Source organism: Hippoglossus hippoglossus, chromosome 4 (assembly GCF_009819705.1).
Source record: "Hippoglossus hippoglossus isolate fHipHip1 chromosome 4, fHipHip1.pri, whole genome shotgun sequence".
Taxonomy (NCBI): Eukaryota; Metazoa; Chordata; class Actinopteri; order Pleuronectiformes; family Pleuronectidae; genus Hippoglossus; species Hippoglossus hippoglossus.
In genome coordinates, this window is record NC_047154.1 from 203,355 (window position 1) to 221,401 (window position 18,047).

General features: G+C 45.1%; 1 protein-coding gene across 1 annotated transcript; it reads left to right on the forward strand.

Moving 5' to 3' along the window:
- Nucleotides 1-385: 385 nt before the first annotated feature.
- On the forward strand, nt 386-14,848 carry ttr (transthyretin (prealbumin, amyloidosis type I)). The gene is given in 5 exon segments (XM_034583629.1): nt 386-406; nt 5,455-5,503; nt 5,506-5,593; nt 5,672-5,801; nt 14,738-14,848. Coding segments are annotated over 5 exon segments (399 nt in total).
- The last annotated feature ends 3,199 nt before the right edge of the window (nt 14,849-18,047 follow it).

Consider the following 18,047-nt stretch of genomic DNA (forward strand, 5'->3'; position numbering starts at 1 on the left):
TATAATTTCAACATTCAAAAAAACATGTTTTGATTTAAAATAAAATCTGTTTTGTTTCCTGTGGGTAGTTGATTTAATGTTCCCTCTGTATGAACTGAAAAGGTAGGGAGGCAGGAAGCTTTATTATAACTCACCTCACAGCCTACAGAACATAGTACTGTACATTTTGTGCGTTTCTTCGGTTATGAATAATTTATTCAGGTGAATAATTGTTTTTTAAGAACAACAAATGTAAGATTTTCTGTGCTCAATGGTTCTCCTTTACCAACTCCTTATGGCTTCTCCTTCACGTCTTTTCTTTACCCTGTGACATTCCATCAGGGTGAATATGAGGCTGTTTGAGGAGATTGGACTTTCCTAAGTATACGGTAAGTGTAGAATCAAAATGTTGGCGCACAAGTCTCCGGTGAGACTGCTAAATATGGTTAATAAACAACTTGTATTTTTTAATAAGTACGTTGTATATACAATTTACGTCTTTTTGAAGCATTGTCCATCAGGTGGTATTGCACAGTTCCATTGGCATTCATTTTGAGCATGTTAAAAGCAATGCTTTCCAAACAGGTGGCCTAATGTCAATTGAGCGAACACTGCAGCATTTATGGCCAATGTAACAAGCAATGTGAGTGCAAAGATGAACTATGTGCCATTTTAGAAGTGATGCAAAAAGCTGAAGTGAAGTAAAATATTCCATTCCAAGGAATCAAGTTTTTTTGAGTAATGTTAAAAAAAAATGTGGATTACTTTAACAGCCCATTTTATCCTGGAAGATAAAACCCTTTTCATGAAGTGTAAATACCTTATTTCTCAGCTCCCTTTACTGTTATTTTTATTTAATCTGTTTAATTTATCACACATGCAATAAACAGAATCAGCTTATCCACTGTCCTGTGTTAGTTTAATTCAATTCAATTCAATTTTATTTGTATAGCGCCAGATCCTAATATACATTATCTCAATGTATAGAGAAAACCAACAGTTCCCACAATGAGCAAGGACAGGTGAGTGAGGAGAGAAAAAACTCCCTCATTAACTGGAAGAAACCTTGAGTAGAACCAAACTCAATGTGGGTGGCCATCTGCCTCGACTGGTTTGGCTGAGCAGGGGAAAATGGGAAGGGGGAGAGATGAGTGTAAAAGAAAGGAGAGAAGAGAGAGAGATAGGGGGAGGGGGAGGAGAGGGGGAGATAGAGGAGAGAGACACCAGGAACACTTGTGCACATCAGATTTCAGCTCTGACTAGTTATAATGAAAACAATAAGAGTGTAAAGATGATATCAATGATAGCAGCAAAAATTCATGTAAGAATTAATTAGAAATAAGTATTATTGTTCACAATCAGAATAATTATAATTAGAAGTATGAAGTTATGGGTCATCCAGGTTCTTAAGACATTCCTAAAGTTGAACTAAGTGATTAAATGGTAAATGGTTTTGTATAGCGCTTTTCTAGTCTTGATGACCACTCAAAGCTCTTTACAGTACAGTTTTACATTCACCCATTCACACACACATTCATACAGTGCATCTATTAGCAGCACTTTGTTGTTCTATGAGGGGCAATTCGGGGTTCAGCATCTTGCCCAAGGACACTTCGGCATGCAGATGGGGAAGACTGGGGATCGAACTGCTGACCTTCAGGTTGGAGGACGACCGCTCTACCCCTCAGCCACAGCCGCCCCGATTAGATTCATCAGGCTTCATAGATATGTACAGCTGGGTGTCGTCTGCGTAACAATGGACGTGTATGTGGTGCTTTGTGATGATGTTGTCTAAAGGGAGCATATATAAGGTGAAGAGTATCGGCCCAAGGACAGAACATTGTAGAACTCAATTACTAAGGAGGAGTCATTGTTAACATTAACAAATTAAAATCTATCTGATAAATATGATTTAAACCAGCCTAATGCCGTTCCTTTAATCCCTACATCTTGTTCCAGTCTCTGTAACAGAATCTTATGATCTACAGCAGTGGTCACCAACATTTCGAGCCCAAGATCACTTTTATTCTAAGCGCAAGCCGAGAGCTACCACCCTGATATCTTCCAAAAAACCCACTTAGGAGGGTCATATTTATTATTTTTGTAATTTTTGTTAAAGGCTGAATGTACTAGCATAAATATACAAAAAGAAAGACAGTTATGCAACTTTATTTATTTAATGCTCAATATTCACATTAATATCAATTCATATTTACAAAATCTGTCCCATGCATAATATTTAGCTTCTCAGTTGCTAGTGCAGCACAATGTTTTCACATAGCCTTTGCCTTGAATATGGTCATAAATATGACTATTTCCTTGTATAAAAGTAGTCCTGTGTACTCAAATAAATAAAAGTACTATACATTATGAAGCCGTGCGTCTTCCGCTCATCCAAATGTTTCACAATAAATCCCGCTTTTTTAAAAACAAAAGAATGGATTTGGTCAACAGAAACGCTGTAGTGCTTTTATTTTGAAACACATACATAAAGTGTTGCAACCTTTTGTTTGTGACATAAATTCATCAGATAAACATTCAAACTCAGCTAAAAGATAATTTTCTCTGTTTATTCTTCTGTGAACCACAATGTTTATCTGTCTATGTCAAAGTAAAAGTGCTCCAGCGTTTCACATTCTGAATCCATTCATTTGTTCTAACAGGGCTTTAATTTAGTTATCAACAGACCGGAAGATGCTCGTCTACATACCGTAGAATCCTGACATTTAGTTTAGTGCATAATCCAACTTGTATTGAAGGAAATGCAGTAGATAAACCAGCAGCTCTGCCATCAATAGCGGACACACAGCACGTGTGAATAACAGACAACCTACACACAGCTGATCTGTGGCACGACCGCAGCCTGTGAGTCCAGAGCGTTACAGGGATCGACAGTGAAGACTGTTGATCGTGATCGACGGGTGGGCAACCACTGATCTATGGTGTCAAATGCTGCACTAAGATCCAACAGGACGAGTATAGAGACAAGTCCATTATCTGATGCCATGAAAAGGTCATTAGTAACAGTGCTGTTTATGTGTTGTGATCAGTGTTAATTTCGTTGACGAAAAATATTCGTTAACGACCTTTTTCCCATGACTAAGACGAGACTAAGAAGTGACGAAAACGGATCTTTGAAAATAAAAACTATGACTAAATCTATTTTAACTTTCGTTGACGAGACGAAAATGTTGGTGGTTGACTATCTCAGAGGTTCCCAAACTTTTCAGCCCGCCACCCCCAAAATAACGGTGCCAGAGACTGGCGACCACCACCTACCCTGGATGTGGTATATAATGTTGCGCACAGCCACGCACACGCACTATTAGGCCTATGCAAACACGGGCATTAATACAACACAAAAGAACAACAGCCTTACAGCCATGATATTATTTTATAGCAATTTAAGAAATAGAATATCACCAGAATACAGGGAAACTCCCTGTGTAAACAGCAGGGCTGAGTGAGCACATGCTGTAAGTATAAAAAAGTGTTTTTATGTAGTGGACCATTTTTATCGCAATGTCAAGAATATGTTTAAGCTCTGGTTCAAGTGTTTTGCTTGCAAGAGATTGTCTGTGAATAATACAGAGTGTGAAATTTACGTGCAGCGCCACTTGTAATACTCTTGCTTTCAGTCCTTTCTTTTCCTCCAGCCCTGTCCCGACACACACCAATACAGCTTTCAGAAGATAGTCCCTCTTCTTTTAGTTTTGTAAAAATGTCCTCACCTGTGCACGTCCACTCCGGAGCGCGGAGCGCGTAGCAAAACAGCATTACGTTTTCCGTCAAAACTGTATCTGATGAAAACAAGCAGCTGGGCAGAGTTTAATATATCTGTGGATTCATCTAATTGTAAAGCATATTTCCCTTTCTTAACTCTATCCACCAGCTGGCACTTTATGTCCTGGGCCATGTCGGTGATGCGCCGGGCAACAGTCCCGTTAGACAGCGGCACTGATTCCAGATCACGGGCTACTTTATCTACAGCAGCGGGTTTAATTAACGTTTCGCCGATTGTGTGTGGCTTTTTTGCCTGTGCAATTAAATATGCCACATCATATGATGCCTTTTGAGCTTCAGCTGGGATTGTCTGTTTGTTTAGTAAGGACTATCTTTTGGCCTTGCAACTCTCACTCGTTCCACTAATGTGTTAGATAACTCATCCCTTCCTCCTACATACGTCACATCCTATAGACCTATGCTAGGAGGGATATCATTTCTCAGTGGATGTCCGCACACCACCTGAAAATTAACCTTGATAAGACTGAACCACTTTTTCTTCTAGGGAAAGGCTCTCCCACCCACGACCTGACTATTACCCTTGACAACTCCGTGTTAGACCCCACCCAGACTGCTAGGAACCTGGGTGTGATACTCAACAGCCAACTCTCCCTTACTTCCAACATTACTGCAACAACCCGTTCCTGTAGATTCATGCTGCACAACATCAGGAGAATACGTCCCCTTCTCACTCAGAAGGTGGCGCGGGTTCTGGTCCAGGCTCTGGACATCTCATGCCAAGACTATTGCAACTCCCTCCTGGCAGGTCTACCTGCTAGTGCCACCCGACCTCTGCAGCTCATCCAGAATGCAGCAGCTCGACTTGTCTTTAACCTACCTAAATTCACTCACACTACTCCGCTCCTCCGCTCCCTTCACTGGTTACCAGTGGCTGCCAGCATCTGTTTCAAAACATTGGTACTTGCGTACCGTGCTGCGAACAGATCGGGTCCAGTCTACATCAAGGACATGGTCAAACGTAACACCCCAGCCCGTTCACTCCACTCTGCATCTGCCAATCGGCTTGTTGCTCCCTTACTGCGAGCTAAACACTCAACAAAATCACGACTGTTTGCTGTCCTGGCTCCTAAATGGTGGAACGAGCTCCCCAATGACATCAGGACAGCAGAAAGACTACACATTTTCCGCCGCAAACTAAAAACACATCTCTTCTGACTATACCTTGAATTAAATTTTTTCTTTAAAAATAGTAGCACTTTAGTAGCACTTATATGGCACTTACTAGATGAAAAATGAAAGCCAATATAGAAAGTGAAGTAAGGCATGGTGGATCTTTGCCATAGGTGTTGGTATTTGTTCATCTTTAAATGATGATGCGCAGGGGGGACTTTAAAGTTGCCTTATTGAAAAGCTGTTTAGGTTTTTTGTTTTGTCTCCTACAAGAGCAAAATATACCAAATGATTATCCTGCATGATCATAATTTAATTCCCCTTTAATCCCTAACATCAGAGTTTTGAGTGACCATTTAATGCACAGTTTATTAGAGATACTGTTCAAGTCTGTATTACTGTTAGTGTTTTAGTTGGTAGAGTATTTTAAAGCATATTATAGTATATTAAAAATGGTGTGTACACAACAGACAGTCCTGTACTATCTTGTGCTGTTTGTGACATTTTATGTTGTGACAATGAGCAGCAAAGGATTAAATATAGTCCTGGCTTGTATTGAAGGACAAGTATGGGGGCTCGGATATAAAGTGTCCTCTGATGGTGAAAATTCTGAAGCATTGAAAGGAACTCCAGCCGGATCAGTGCCACTGAAAGTGTCTCAAAAGACTGCTGATGGGGGATGGAGACTGATTGCTACCGGGTATGAACAGTATGAATTATTTAGTATACTTTGTCTTTTTGCAAACCATTAAGACAGATTTCACTGTCCGCATTGCAGAGTGACAGATGCCACTAGAGAGATCCATAATTTGATCACAGAGGAGCAGTTCCCAGCAGGCGTGTATCTTATTCAGTTTAATACCAAAGCCTACTAGAAGAATGAAGGGAGCATGTTATTCCATGAAGAAGCCCGCTGTCACAGCTTCAGGTCACAACAATGTGAACATTTTCTATTAATTTGATATTAAAATAGACTGCATACCTTTTCAGTGTGCTTACTATACTCTCTACTCTACTGTTGATGAAATATATATCCAGATCCAGGCAGTTTTGGGATTCAAGGAATGAGCACAGAACTGAACATTTAAGTACTGTACATAGTACTTACTGTTTGAAAGGGCCAAAGGCCAGAAAAGATAGTGTTGAACCAACAATCAAGACCAGCAATGAGAAACTGAAAAACTGACCATCACAAATGGTACAATAAAGAGAACCTAACTGAGAAAGACCAAATAATATGGCACAGCGGAGATATTACAAGACAGAAAAGATAGTCCAAAGAAATAGCCAAATATTGATTAGTCAACAGTGGAAAAATAGATTGAAGGGACCAGCAAACATAGGCCAATAAAAACAGACCGCAAGAAACAGGCCATTATAAACTGTCTAAAACAGGTAGGTAAACAGAGAAAGAAAAACAACAACTTTATAATAATAATAATAATACATTTTACCTAGCACATGTGCTCTGAAAGGTGCCTTTCAGAGCACTGAAGGTCACCTCACACGGCAGATAAAAAACAACATAAGAAACAATGTATCAAAAACATCAATAAAATTAATAAAATGAAATGAACACTGAATAAAAAATGGAAGACAATCAAACTGAAAAAGCCTGTGTAAATAGATGAGTTTTTACATGTGATTTAAAAATGGAGAGAGAGTTAGTGTTGCGAATGTCTGGTGGGAGAGAGTTCCAGAGGCGGGGGGCAGAGCGGCTGAAGGCTCTAGATCCCATGGTGGACAAACTGGCAGGTGTTACAGTGAGGTGAATGGAAGAAGAAGATCTGAGGGTGGGAGGGTTTGTCAATGTGCAGGGGATCAGAAAGTATGGTGGAGCGAGTTTGTGGATGGCCTTAAAGGTGAGGAGCAGAATCTTAAAAACAATGCGGTATTTGACCGGGAGCCAATGAAGCTGCTGAAGGACAGTGATTAATGGAGGGGGTTCTGGAAATGCGAGTGGCAGAGTTCTGGACTAATTGAAGTTAATGAAGGAATTTATGAGGGAGACCAAAAAGAAGGGAATTACAGTAATCAATGCGGGATGTAACCAGGGTGTGGACGAGAATGGCGGCGGTGTTGGGTGTGAGGGATGGGCAGAGGCGATTAATGTTGCGTAGATGAAAGTATGCGGACCAGGTGACATTATTGATGTGGGCTTGGAAAGATAGAGTGCTGTCAAGGATGACACCCAGACTCTTAACTTGAGGGGAGGGAGAAACTAGAGTTATCAATATTTAAAGATAGATTGTCTGATTTTGATAAGGTGTATTTAATGCCATTAAGGAGACCTAGGTTTTATCGCTATTGAGTTTTAGGAAATTGCAGGAGAACCAGGACTTGATTTCCTGTAGGCAGTCAGAGAGGGTGGTATGTGGGAGGATTGAGGTGGGTTTGGTTGAAAGGCAGACACTCAGACCCTCAGACCCTTAGACCCGAGCACATGGAGACACGGAGACACGGAGGACGGAGAGACTCTAGAAAGGACTGAGCTGCAAAGTTAGTCCCTTTAAGTTGAAGTTTATTTATGTTTGTTCTCGTGTGTGTTTTGAGTTAATAAAAGATGTTAAAACTTGAATGGTTTGTCTCTGGCTGCTGTGGTGAGAGCCCCATGGCATGGTCAACTGCCACAGGTATGTTGGTTGAAAATCTAAATTCATGTTTGGTCAGATGTTGACTCTGGTCCCCCAGTTCGACATTTGCTGAACTGCAGCCAACAGAGATGTGCTAGGTAAGTCCCATATTCAGCTTAAAAACATGCTTGTATGTTTCACTGGCCGGGTTGTGCAAAAGTCATCAACCTAAAGTAATGCCAAAAGTAATGCTTTTGTCTTTGTATGTTTTTTTTTTAAAGAAGAGTCAATTGGACACCTCACAATGATGATTGTGGCAGGTCATGAAGGTTAGCCTCCACTTCAATAATGGGACTTCTTTATGTCACTTGTGATGCACTGTTGGTGCCTCGCTTGTCCCCCCATTTGTGATGAAAAATAAGATGTGCACAGCACACTCTGAAATATTCCAAGGCATATACGGGCTTTGGTAGATGGTCTATCCCTCTTTAACCCAATGGTCCGGTAAAAGGCATGCATTTCTACCAGTGCTGCATAAATTTACTTTAAATCTCGTGCTCCATTTTACTGTCAGAGCTGTCTTACTTCCCTTGAAGGTTACAGAAACTGTGGGATGCAGCGACTCCTAATCTGGTATCAGAAAATTATGGGGAAGATTTTCCAAAGCTGCTTCCAAAGTATCAGTTTTGAGAGTACACTAGATATACTGCAACACACTCTATAACCTTTGTAAATGGCTTTAATTCAAACATTTAAATTAGCTGTAAACTCTGTTCATATCAGCCATGCTCCTTCTAACTTTAATTAAATTTTCACACAGAAATGTATGCATTCTGAAGGGGATGGTGCAAAAATAGCAGAAAGATTCAACTCCTCTGGTCTATAAAGCTCTGGACTTGGAGGGTTAAATTGTCACTGGACTCTATTTCTATAGCGCCTTTCTACTCTTATCAACCACTCTAAGCACTTCTACAAACAATACAAATTCACACACATTCACAGAGCACTACTATATGCTGCAATTTTTCCTATCATACACTGAGGGATTTGGGATCAAGCACTAGACGAAAAGCCGAATTTTCGTCACTGCAAACTCGCCTAATTCCTGGCAGTTCGTGCCCGTTTACAGGAGGCGAATTCGGCGTTTGCCTGTGACACAAACGGGCAGAAACATACCCCCGCTTTCGCAGTGGTGGGGGCTGGGGAAGGGGGCGTGCCGCCGTGGAGTCGCGGAGCGAAGGTGTGATCTAATTAGCATATGAATCGCAGCGAAAATCGCTTGTTAGAACTTATCTCACTTCACCATTGGATGAAACCACAGACCTTTGAAACGAAAAGTCACTTGTGATTGGCTGGTAGATCTGTTGCTATTGGTCACCAGGGAGAGATCAGACAGGGAGAGACACGCCCCTCCCTTGAGTCAGACAATGAGCCCTCACCATCGGGGACCTGCGGACTCTCTTCTTCCACCATCCTCCTCCTGCGTGATTCCTCCGCGGACAGCCTCTTCACCCCTCTGCTCCGAGGAACCCATGCAGCTGGGAGGGATGAGGCTCACACCGACCGAACGTCAGCGTCGTCACCTCCAGAAGCTCTGCGCTTACTGTGGCCAGGACGGTCACCGGAGAGCCCACTGTCCGGCTCTGCCAAAAGGGCAGGCTCATCAGCCACAGGAGGAGCGCTGGTGAGCCATTCCTCAGTTATTTCGTCTCCTCCTCGCCTGCAACTAAAAGGTACTGTTTCGTGGTCTCAGGTCTCTCTACCTCTGTTGGTCCTTGTTGACTCCGGTGCGGATGACAATTTCATTGACGCTGATTACATTTCCCAGTCAAGACTTCCCTCTGAGCCCCTACCGGAACCAAAGAATGTGTTTGCCCTCGATGGGAGGCTCCTAGCCCGTGTCACTCACCGTACAGTCCCAGTGTCACTACAACTTTCCGGGAACCATCATGAAACAATATCTCTTTACATCATCCCATCTCCTGTTTCACCACTTGTGTTAGGTCTCCCCTGGCTCAAACTCCACAATCCTCACATAGACTGGTCGACCTCCTCCATCACCAACTGGAGCCTTTTTTGTCACTCACACTGTTTGCATGCCGCCATTCCTTCCACATTAGCAACCACACCGTTGCCACCCAAGCCGGTTGATCTCACCTCAGTCCCCTCCGAGTATCATGACCTCCAGGAGGTATTTAGTAAACACCGTGCCTTGTCTCTTCCCCCTCACCGACCCTATGATTGTGGGATCGATTTGCTCCCTGGCGCCCCCTATCCGTCCAGTAAACTGTATAATTTATCCAAGCCTGAAAGGGAGGCCATGGAGGCATATATCTCTGACTCTCTGGCTACCGGTCTCATTCGTCCCTCTTCCTCACCACTGGGGGCAGGTTTCTTTTTTGTTGACAAGAAGGATAAATCGCTTCGCCCCTGCATAGACTATCGAGGGTTGAACGATATCACCGTGAACAATAAATATCCCCTCCCACTCATAGACTCAGCCTTCGGGCCCCTTCATGAAGCAACCATTTTTTCTAAATTGGACCTCCGCAACGCCTACCATCTGGTTAGAATCAGGGAGGAGGATGAGTGGAAGACGGGTTTTAACAGTCCCCGAGGACACTTTGAGTACTTGGTCATGCCTTTCGGCCTCACTAATGCACCTGCAGTTTTTCAGGCCCTCATCAATGATGTTCTGCGGGATATGCTGAATAGGTTTGTTTTCGTTTATCTCAACGATATTTTGATTTTCTCCCGTAACCTTCGTGAACATGTACAACATGTAAAACTAGTTTTGAAAAGACTATTAGAAAACAGACTGTATGCTAAGGCTGAGAAATGCAATTTTCATGTTTCATCTGTTAGTTTTTTGGGGTTTATTGTGGAGAAAGGGCAAATTAAGACCGACCCTGCCAAGGTTAAGGCAGTGGCCGAATGGCCCACTCCTACATCAAGGAAGCAACTTCAGAGGTTTCTGGGATTTGCCAATTTCTACCGTAGGTTTATCCGTGACTATAGCAGAGTTGCCACACCACTTACCAAGCTAACATCTGTGAAAGTCCCTTTCGGGTGGTCACCTGCAGCCGAGGCTGCGTTTTCCAAATTGAAGTTTTTGTTCTCCTCTGCCTGTGTTGATTCACCCTGACCCTTCAGCTCAGTTCGTGGTGGAGGTTGATGCCTCCGACTCCGGTGTTGGGGCAGTCCTCTCACAGCGAACCACCTCCGACCAGAAGCAGCATCCATGTGCTTTCTTCTCCCGCCAGCTCTCCCCAGCGGAGAAGAATTATGATGTGGGGAATCGGGAGCTGCTAGCGGTCGTTTTAGCCCTGCAAGAATGGAGGCACTGGCTGGAGGGCTCTACTCACCCATTTATAGTCTGGTCGGACCATAAAAACTTATCTTACCTCCGCTCTGCTCGCAGGCTTAACTCGCGCCAGGCTCAGTGGGCTTTGTTCCTGGGCCGTTTTAACTTCACACTCACCTACCGACCGGGCTCCAGGAACGTCAAGCCAGATGCTTTGTCACGTCAGTTTGCCCCTCCTGTGGAGGATTCGTCGGGAGGTACCATCCTGCCATCCTCCTGTGTGGTGGGAGCAGCTGGGTGGGAGATTGAGGGAGTGGTCCAGGGGGCCCAGCAGGATCAGCCAATCCCTCAAGGGTGTCCGCCCGACCGGCTGTTTGTTCCTTTATCTGCCAGGTCTCCAGTCCTCCAGTGGGGACATGCGTCCAGGATTTCCTGCCATCCTGGTTTTCACCGGACTCTGGCCCTCCTGCAGCAACGCTTCTGGTGGCCCTCCATGTCTGCAGATACCAAGCTGTTCGTATCCGCCTGTTCTGTCTGCGCCCGCAGCAAGCTTCTCATCAGGCTCCTGCCGGTCTGCTCCATCCCCTGCCTATTCCTCACCGGCCTTGGTCCCACATCGCTGTGGATTTCGTCACTGGCCTGCCTCCTTCGGAAGGCAACACGGTTATCCTGACCGTAGTTGACCGCTTTTCGAAGGCGGTGCATTTCATCCCCCTGCCAAGACTGCCTTCCGCCCTCGGGACTGCTGATCTGCTTGTCCTGCATGTGTTCCGACTCCATGGTATTCCGGTGGACATTGTGTCGGACAGGGGCGCAGTTCTCCGCCCGGGTTTGGAAAGCCTTTTGCCAGGCGTTGGGGGCATCTGGGTACCACCAGCAGACGAACGGCCAGACGGAACGGGCTAATCAGGAACTGGGGGCGGCTCTTCGCTGTGTCACATCTCATCACCCGGCTTCCTGGTCCACCCACCTCCCCTGGGTAGAATATGCCCACAACTCCCTGGTCTGCTCCGCCACAGGGATGTCCCCGTTCATGGCCTCTAACGGTTTTCAACCTCCACTCTTCCCAGCTCAGGAAACAGACGTGGCAGTCCCCTCCGTTCAGGGGCATCTCCGGCGTGCTCGTCGAGTCTGGCGCGAAGCCCGGGCAGCTCTCACCCGCACCGCTGCTCGCAACCAGAGAGTCGCTGACCGCCATCGCACCCCGGCCCCGGATTACCAGCCCGGTCAGAAGGTCTGGTTATCCTCCCGGGACTTACCGCTCCAGACTGAGTCTCGGAAGCTCACGCCCAGGTACATTGGTCCATATGAGATCGACCATGGCAGGGTGCTGGCTGGGATGTCCACAGGAAGGCACGAACATGTCCCGTGTTCGTGCCTTCCTGTGGACATCCCAGCCAGCACCCTGCCTCCACAGCCTGCCATCTCTGCTTATCCATATAATAAACTCTGCCTTCTTTCCAAGTCTGTTTCCAGTCTCTGCTTTGAGGTCCAACCAAAACAAACCCTAACAGTATATGTTGAGTCAAAGCTTTATTTACATACAGCACAAATAATGTAAAAACACAACTGGCCTAGCCATTGAAAAACTAATCAGGTGAAGCTTGAAATGTCTCTTAGTCGCCTCTGGGTCATAAGTTCTTTGTGGGACTCTGTCTGAATCTGCTCCAGTGTGTAGACGTCTATGATGTGTAGCTGTGAAATTCAGTGTAGCTTCCAGTCTTATTTGAGGTGTGGCACACAGGTCGGTGAGCTCCTGGCTGTGGAAGTATGGATCCATGTCATCTGTCCCGCTTCAATCAGCTGTAAACACAATCAGTACAATTAGCACAGTTCAATGACAACATACACCGATACATGTAACTGAAAAATGATCTAATGAATCTAATATTACCCTCTTTCTTCTCTGTCGACTCCTGAACTTCTCAATGCTGCTGCAAGAGCTGCAAGGTCCGGTACGCCGGGTTTACACCGGACGCAGCGAGGCTGCGAGGCAGCGCAGCGCCGTTCCCAAGCGTGCAGCCGCCTGGCTGTTCACACGGGACGCGCATTTCTCCACGCTGGTCAGCCCGCGATTCACTCACATGTGGCATTTGTCTGGATCGTTGGGACTGGGAGGCTGCAGCAGCTGCTCGGGTGCGACCGCTCGCTCTCCCATGCGTGAGCTGGAATTTGTGTCAGCGCCACACAGCCAGCAGTGTGGAAGACTTCCGCAGTGTTCAGCACTACTGTAACACTGGCACAAACACACAGAGCCCCCACACTCGTTACGCCGGGTTTACACCGGACGCAGCGAGGCTGCGAGGCAGCGCAGCGCCGTTCTCAAGCGCGCAGCCGCCTGGCTGTTCACACGGGACGCGCATTTCTCCGCGCTGGTCAGCCCCATAGACTGTATATATAAGGTAAGCCCGCGATTCTGCTTTCTCCGCTTGTTGTTGTACCCGTTGAATGTCGGGGTTCGGGGTAAATGATGGTCTTCATAGCCCCCCCCACCCCTCTCTTTCTCTCTCTGTCTGTCTGCTTGTGTGCTTGTAGATGGGCAGAGGGGGACATTTAATTATGTGATTGGGAAAATTAAAACTCCAGGACAACAGAAGGGGATGCATATTTGATAATTTATATCATATAAAATATGTAATTTATATCGTTTAAAATCATGGGGGGAGAGGGGGGAGGGGGAGCTGGCTCATTAGCATTTAAAGGAACAGGCACTCAAAACAGGTCACTCTGTGGAGGGCTGTTTTATACAGGGTAAAAAGGGTGCTGTTTGAAATGATCCTTGTGGTATTTTGACCAAAGTATGTTACAGACATTTCATTAAGACCCCAAGGAACCATATCAACTTGTGGTAAAATGGGCATACAATGTCCCCTTTAAGTTAATGTACTTACATGATTCTTGCTGTTCTGTGTTTGTACCCTCATAGTTGAATGCACTTATTGTAAGTCGCTTTGGATAAAAGTGTTGAGTGTTTTAATGGAATACTGAGAAAGTTTAAGAACAACAATAGGACAATTGAAGTTCAAATTATGAGGCAATTTTAGCAGAGTCAACAGCTTAGTATGCCATGGACATGTGAATATGGTGCTGAGTTTGCCAGTATTTTGGGAGGACAAATGGTTGGAACGTTGACACGCGATGACACAGCTGATATGCTTTATGTGAAGCACAGTGTTTTGGTGTCAGCAGAAAGACTTCTCTTAGAAAACTGTACAGTGGTGCCACTCTCTCCATTACAACATATTATCTTGGATGAACTTGACAGGCAAATGTTGAAATAAATTGCAGTTTAAAAATGTTTTCATAGCATTGACCTTTGCTCATGGTATACAATGTAATTCATTATAACACACCTACTTACATAAGATAAATCTATATAAGCTACAATTTCAGATTTTATATTTACTTTAAGCCTGGTGTACTTATGCCAGATATTTTAGTTGGTACCTTAGTTAGTACCTTTTAGAAAAAGGTGTTACCTCTGCACCACTGAGTGAAACTATCCTGATTTGGATTTGTAAAGCTCACAGCATTGTCATTTACATGTGAAAGCCTCCCCTAGGCCTAAGAGAAGGGGGGTCACCTGCCAACATTCTCAGGCTTGTAAAACTGCCAGAAACTGGAACCCCGCGTCAATTCCCGGTAGTTCCTGGCAGTTTTCTGTGCTGCCTGCAGATTCCTGTGAACAGCCGTTTTCCTGGAATTCCACCAAAATTTGCAGCGACACTAACTGACCCAAATTCTTCTTTTCATGCAGTGATGGACACTTTGGAATGAAAGGAGGAGCCTGGGATTGAACCACTGACTTTTTACTAGACGATCCACTCACCCTGAGCCAGAGCCACCCACAATGAGTGAATGAATATCATCAGATTTATTTCTTCTGCAAAGTTGTGTTCCACTGTACATATTATACAGTTTGTCATTGACGCTGTGGCACCATGTATGTGTTTTTGTGTGTTTGCAGTTGATGTTTGAGGCCCATGCTGATGGTCATCGTCACTATACCTTGGCCTTGCTCCTAAACCCATACTCCTACACCACCACAGCTGTGGGTATTGACACACACCATGGATAAATGTGTTTGTGTGTATATGTGTGTGCTGAATTTGAACCAACAAACAAGAAGCTTACTGTGTGTGAATCAAAGCATGATATATCTTATTTCTCTGTACCACAAAGCATTGTTTTTCAAAAGCTAATAAACCACATCAGTGTGCCACAGTGTTGCAATGGGTGATATGCTGTTTATTTTGACTCACTTACATGTGCATTGTTGTTGACATAAATACAAATGTGGATTAATTCACTATTGTATGTGCCCCTGCCACTTTACTTAAATGGGACATCTAGCTTCTTCTGGGAAAGTTATTCGGAATGTTTCAAATACAAAATTGGGTTTTTAAAGTTTTATTTAATTTGTGTTTGTAGTGTTTTTTTATGGGGTTATGGGGGTTGGAGTGAAGAAAAGAGGTTAAATGAGACTTGAGCTTGCTAACTACAGTCCCATTACTTGCATATAAAGGCATATTCTAGACATATTTTATCGTTATTTATTACAATATGTTTGTTTTTTTACACAGACTGATCGTGCTTTTCTGTGACACTGCAAGGTGCTGGTATGAAAAATTGTAACATACTTTGTTACCACGACGAGTGCTCTCGCTTCGACACACACACAGGACAGTGCTTCAGCTTATCCTTCTTTAATATTTATTCAAGAACGCTCACGTAAATCTTTTCTTTAGCGCTCCTTTGTGCTTTTCTCAGGCTGCGATTTCCACGGCTCCACAGTCACGATCAACATCTCTCTCTTCTTCTCTTCAGTCCAGCTGCTACTTCATTTAAAGGAGAGTGTGATTAGACTCAACTCAATGTGATTGTGCCAATCAACTCACCTGGCATTGCTTTTGCTGAGCCAGCTCTGTACCATCCTCTCTCTCCCACAGCTGAGGGCCTAAACCAAGCCCACCTCCACAAAATTAAACTAACATTAGGTGTATTTTCCATAATATGGCAATTAAGTTTTTATTCAATTTTTTGTTGACAAGGAATAACATGAATAACAAAGTAACAGTTAAAAAGCAGGAAGTCTGACAACGAAGCTAAATTCTTTATTCAAAAAAAGTTCAGTACTGAAGCTCAGACCTTCCCCCATTCAATCAATCTCAATTCTCTCACTCTCTCTATGCTTATTAATCGATTAATAATTTCTAAAAGGCCAATCAGATTCTGCCACAGTCGCTTCCAGCCAATCATGCAGCATCGCGGGCTGACCTTATATATACAGTCTATGGGGCTGACCAGCGGAGAAATGCTCGTCCCGTGTGAACAGCCAGGCGGCTGCGTGCTGGAGAACGGCGCTGCGCTGCCTCGCAGCGGCGCTTCCGCGTCCGGTGTACCCTGGCGTAACTACTGTACCCCGGCGTAACTACTGTAACCCAGCATACAGTAGAGCTGAACACTGCGGAAGTCTTCCACACAGCTGGCAATGTGGAAGACCGCTGCGAGGCAGCGCAGCGCCGTTCTCAAGCGCGCAGCCGCCTGGCTGTTCACACCGGACGAGCATTTCTCCGCGCTGGTCAGCCCCATAGACTGTATATATAAGGTCAGCCCGCGATTCTGCTTTCTCCGCTTGTTGTTGTACCCGTTGAATGTCGGGGTTCGGGGGTTACAGTAGCGCTGAACACTGCGGAAGTCCTCCACACTGCTGGCTGTGTGGCGCTGACACAAATTCCAGCTCACGCACGGGAGAGCGAGCGGTCACGCCCGAGCAGCTGCTGCAGCCTCCCAGTCCCAACGATCCAGACAAATGCCACATGTGAGTGAATCGCGGGCTGACCAGCGCGGAGAAATGCTCGTCCCGTGTGAACAGCCCGGCTGCGTGCTTGGGAACGGCGCTGCGCTGCCTCGCAGCCTCGCTGCCTCCGGTGTAAACCCGGAAGTAACGAGTGTGGGGGGGGGGGGCAAGACCATGTAGGGAGACTTCCAGTTCCTTGTTACGACACAATACCCAGGAAGCGCAATCGAGTCGCTCAAGCATGACGTTTCTGACTTAGAGGAACTATAACAAAACGCGCGAGTGTTTTTTTCCCAGAGTTTTTGGGTTGGTAGACATGCCAGATACCCACATTAACGTGTAGAAGCACTAACAAAGTGGAATTTGCATGATATGTCCCCTTTAAAATTGGCCTGCATTAAAGGCAGTGTTTCCCCTACATGGATTAAAGGCAGTGTTTCCCCGACATGCATTTAGCTTCTGCTGAATTATGACTTCTGCTTCTGAGCTGACTTTTTTTTAACAAGCATGGAGCAGGTATGTCGCCATAATTACTAAATCAACTTATCGTACGATATATAAACATGAACTCATTCATTTTGCTGAGCTAGATAAATTGCCCATTGTGTTTACATACGTGTTTATTTGCATAAGAATGTCACCGACATTTAGCGAGTTGTGCTGCTCCTCTCTGTGTGAGAGCGAGGCAGATTTTACATTCACACAAACATGCTCTGGGCTTGCCCCGCCCACAATCACTCACACAGAGCGACACACGGTGAAGCAGTCGGAGGTGAAGTGAAAACATGGTGATTTAACAGAGTAAGAATGTCATGCCCTCTGCCTCATCTGCCCCCTTGTCTCTCTCTGTCTCTCTCTCTCTCTCTCTCGGTGCGCGTGTGTGTGTGTGTGTGTGTGGAGACTAATTGCAGATGAGGACCTGGTGTGCTGGAGTTGGGGCCTTGGCTACACAGCTGCTGTTGATCGGTCAGCTGCCTTTATAAGCTCCAGCCCTGCTCTCAGTCTTCGCCGGACTATAGACTAAGTTACCGTTAGTACTGCCAGCCACAACCTTTAGTAAACGATACTAGAAGATTCTGGGCAGGGAGACAGGGATCTCCCTGCCCAGGATCAACAGCTGGACATTAGCCCTGACTCCAGCCTCAGATTTCTGCCTGCCTGCCTGCCTTCTCCACACGGACATTCATCACCCCTGGCTCCAGCCTCGGATTCCTGCCTGCCTACCTGTTCCACACGGTCATACTAATAAACCCTGTTTGACTTGACTTCTGCCTCAAGCCTCTCTCTGCCTCTGCGTCCAAAGCCTGGTCTTAACAAAGAAGTGAACAAACTAGCCCGAAGTTACCTTAAAACCTGTGGTATATTGTTCACATTAAAGTTGTATGGTCATGAGGATCACTTATGCTTGTGTACCAAGAGACTCTGCTGCTGTGTGTGTGTGTCTCTCTCTCTCTCTCTCTCTCTCTCTCTCTCTCTC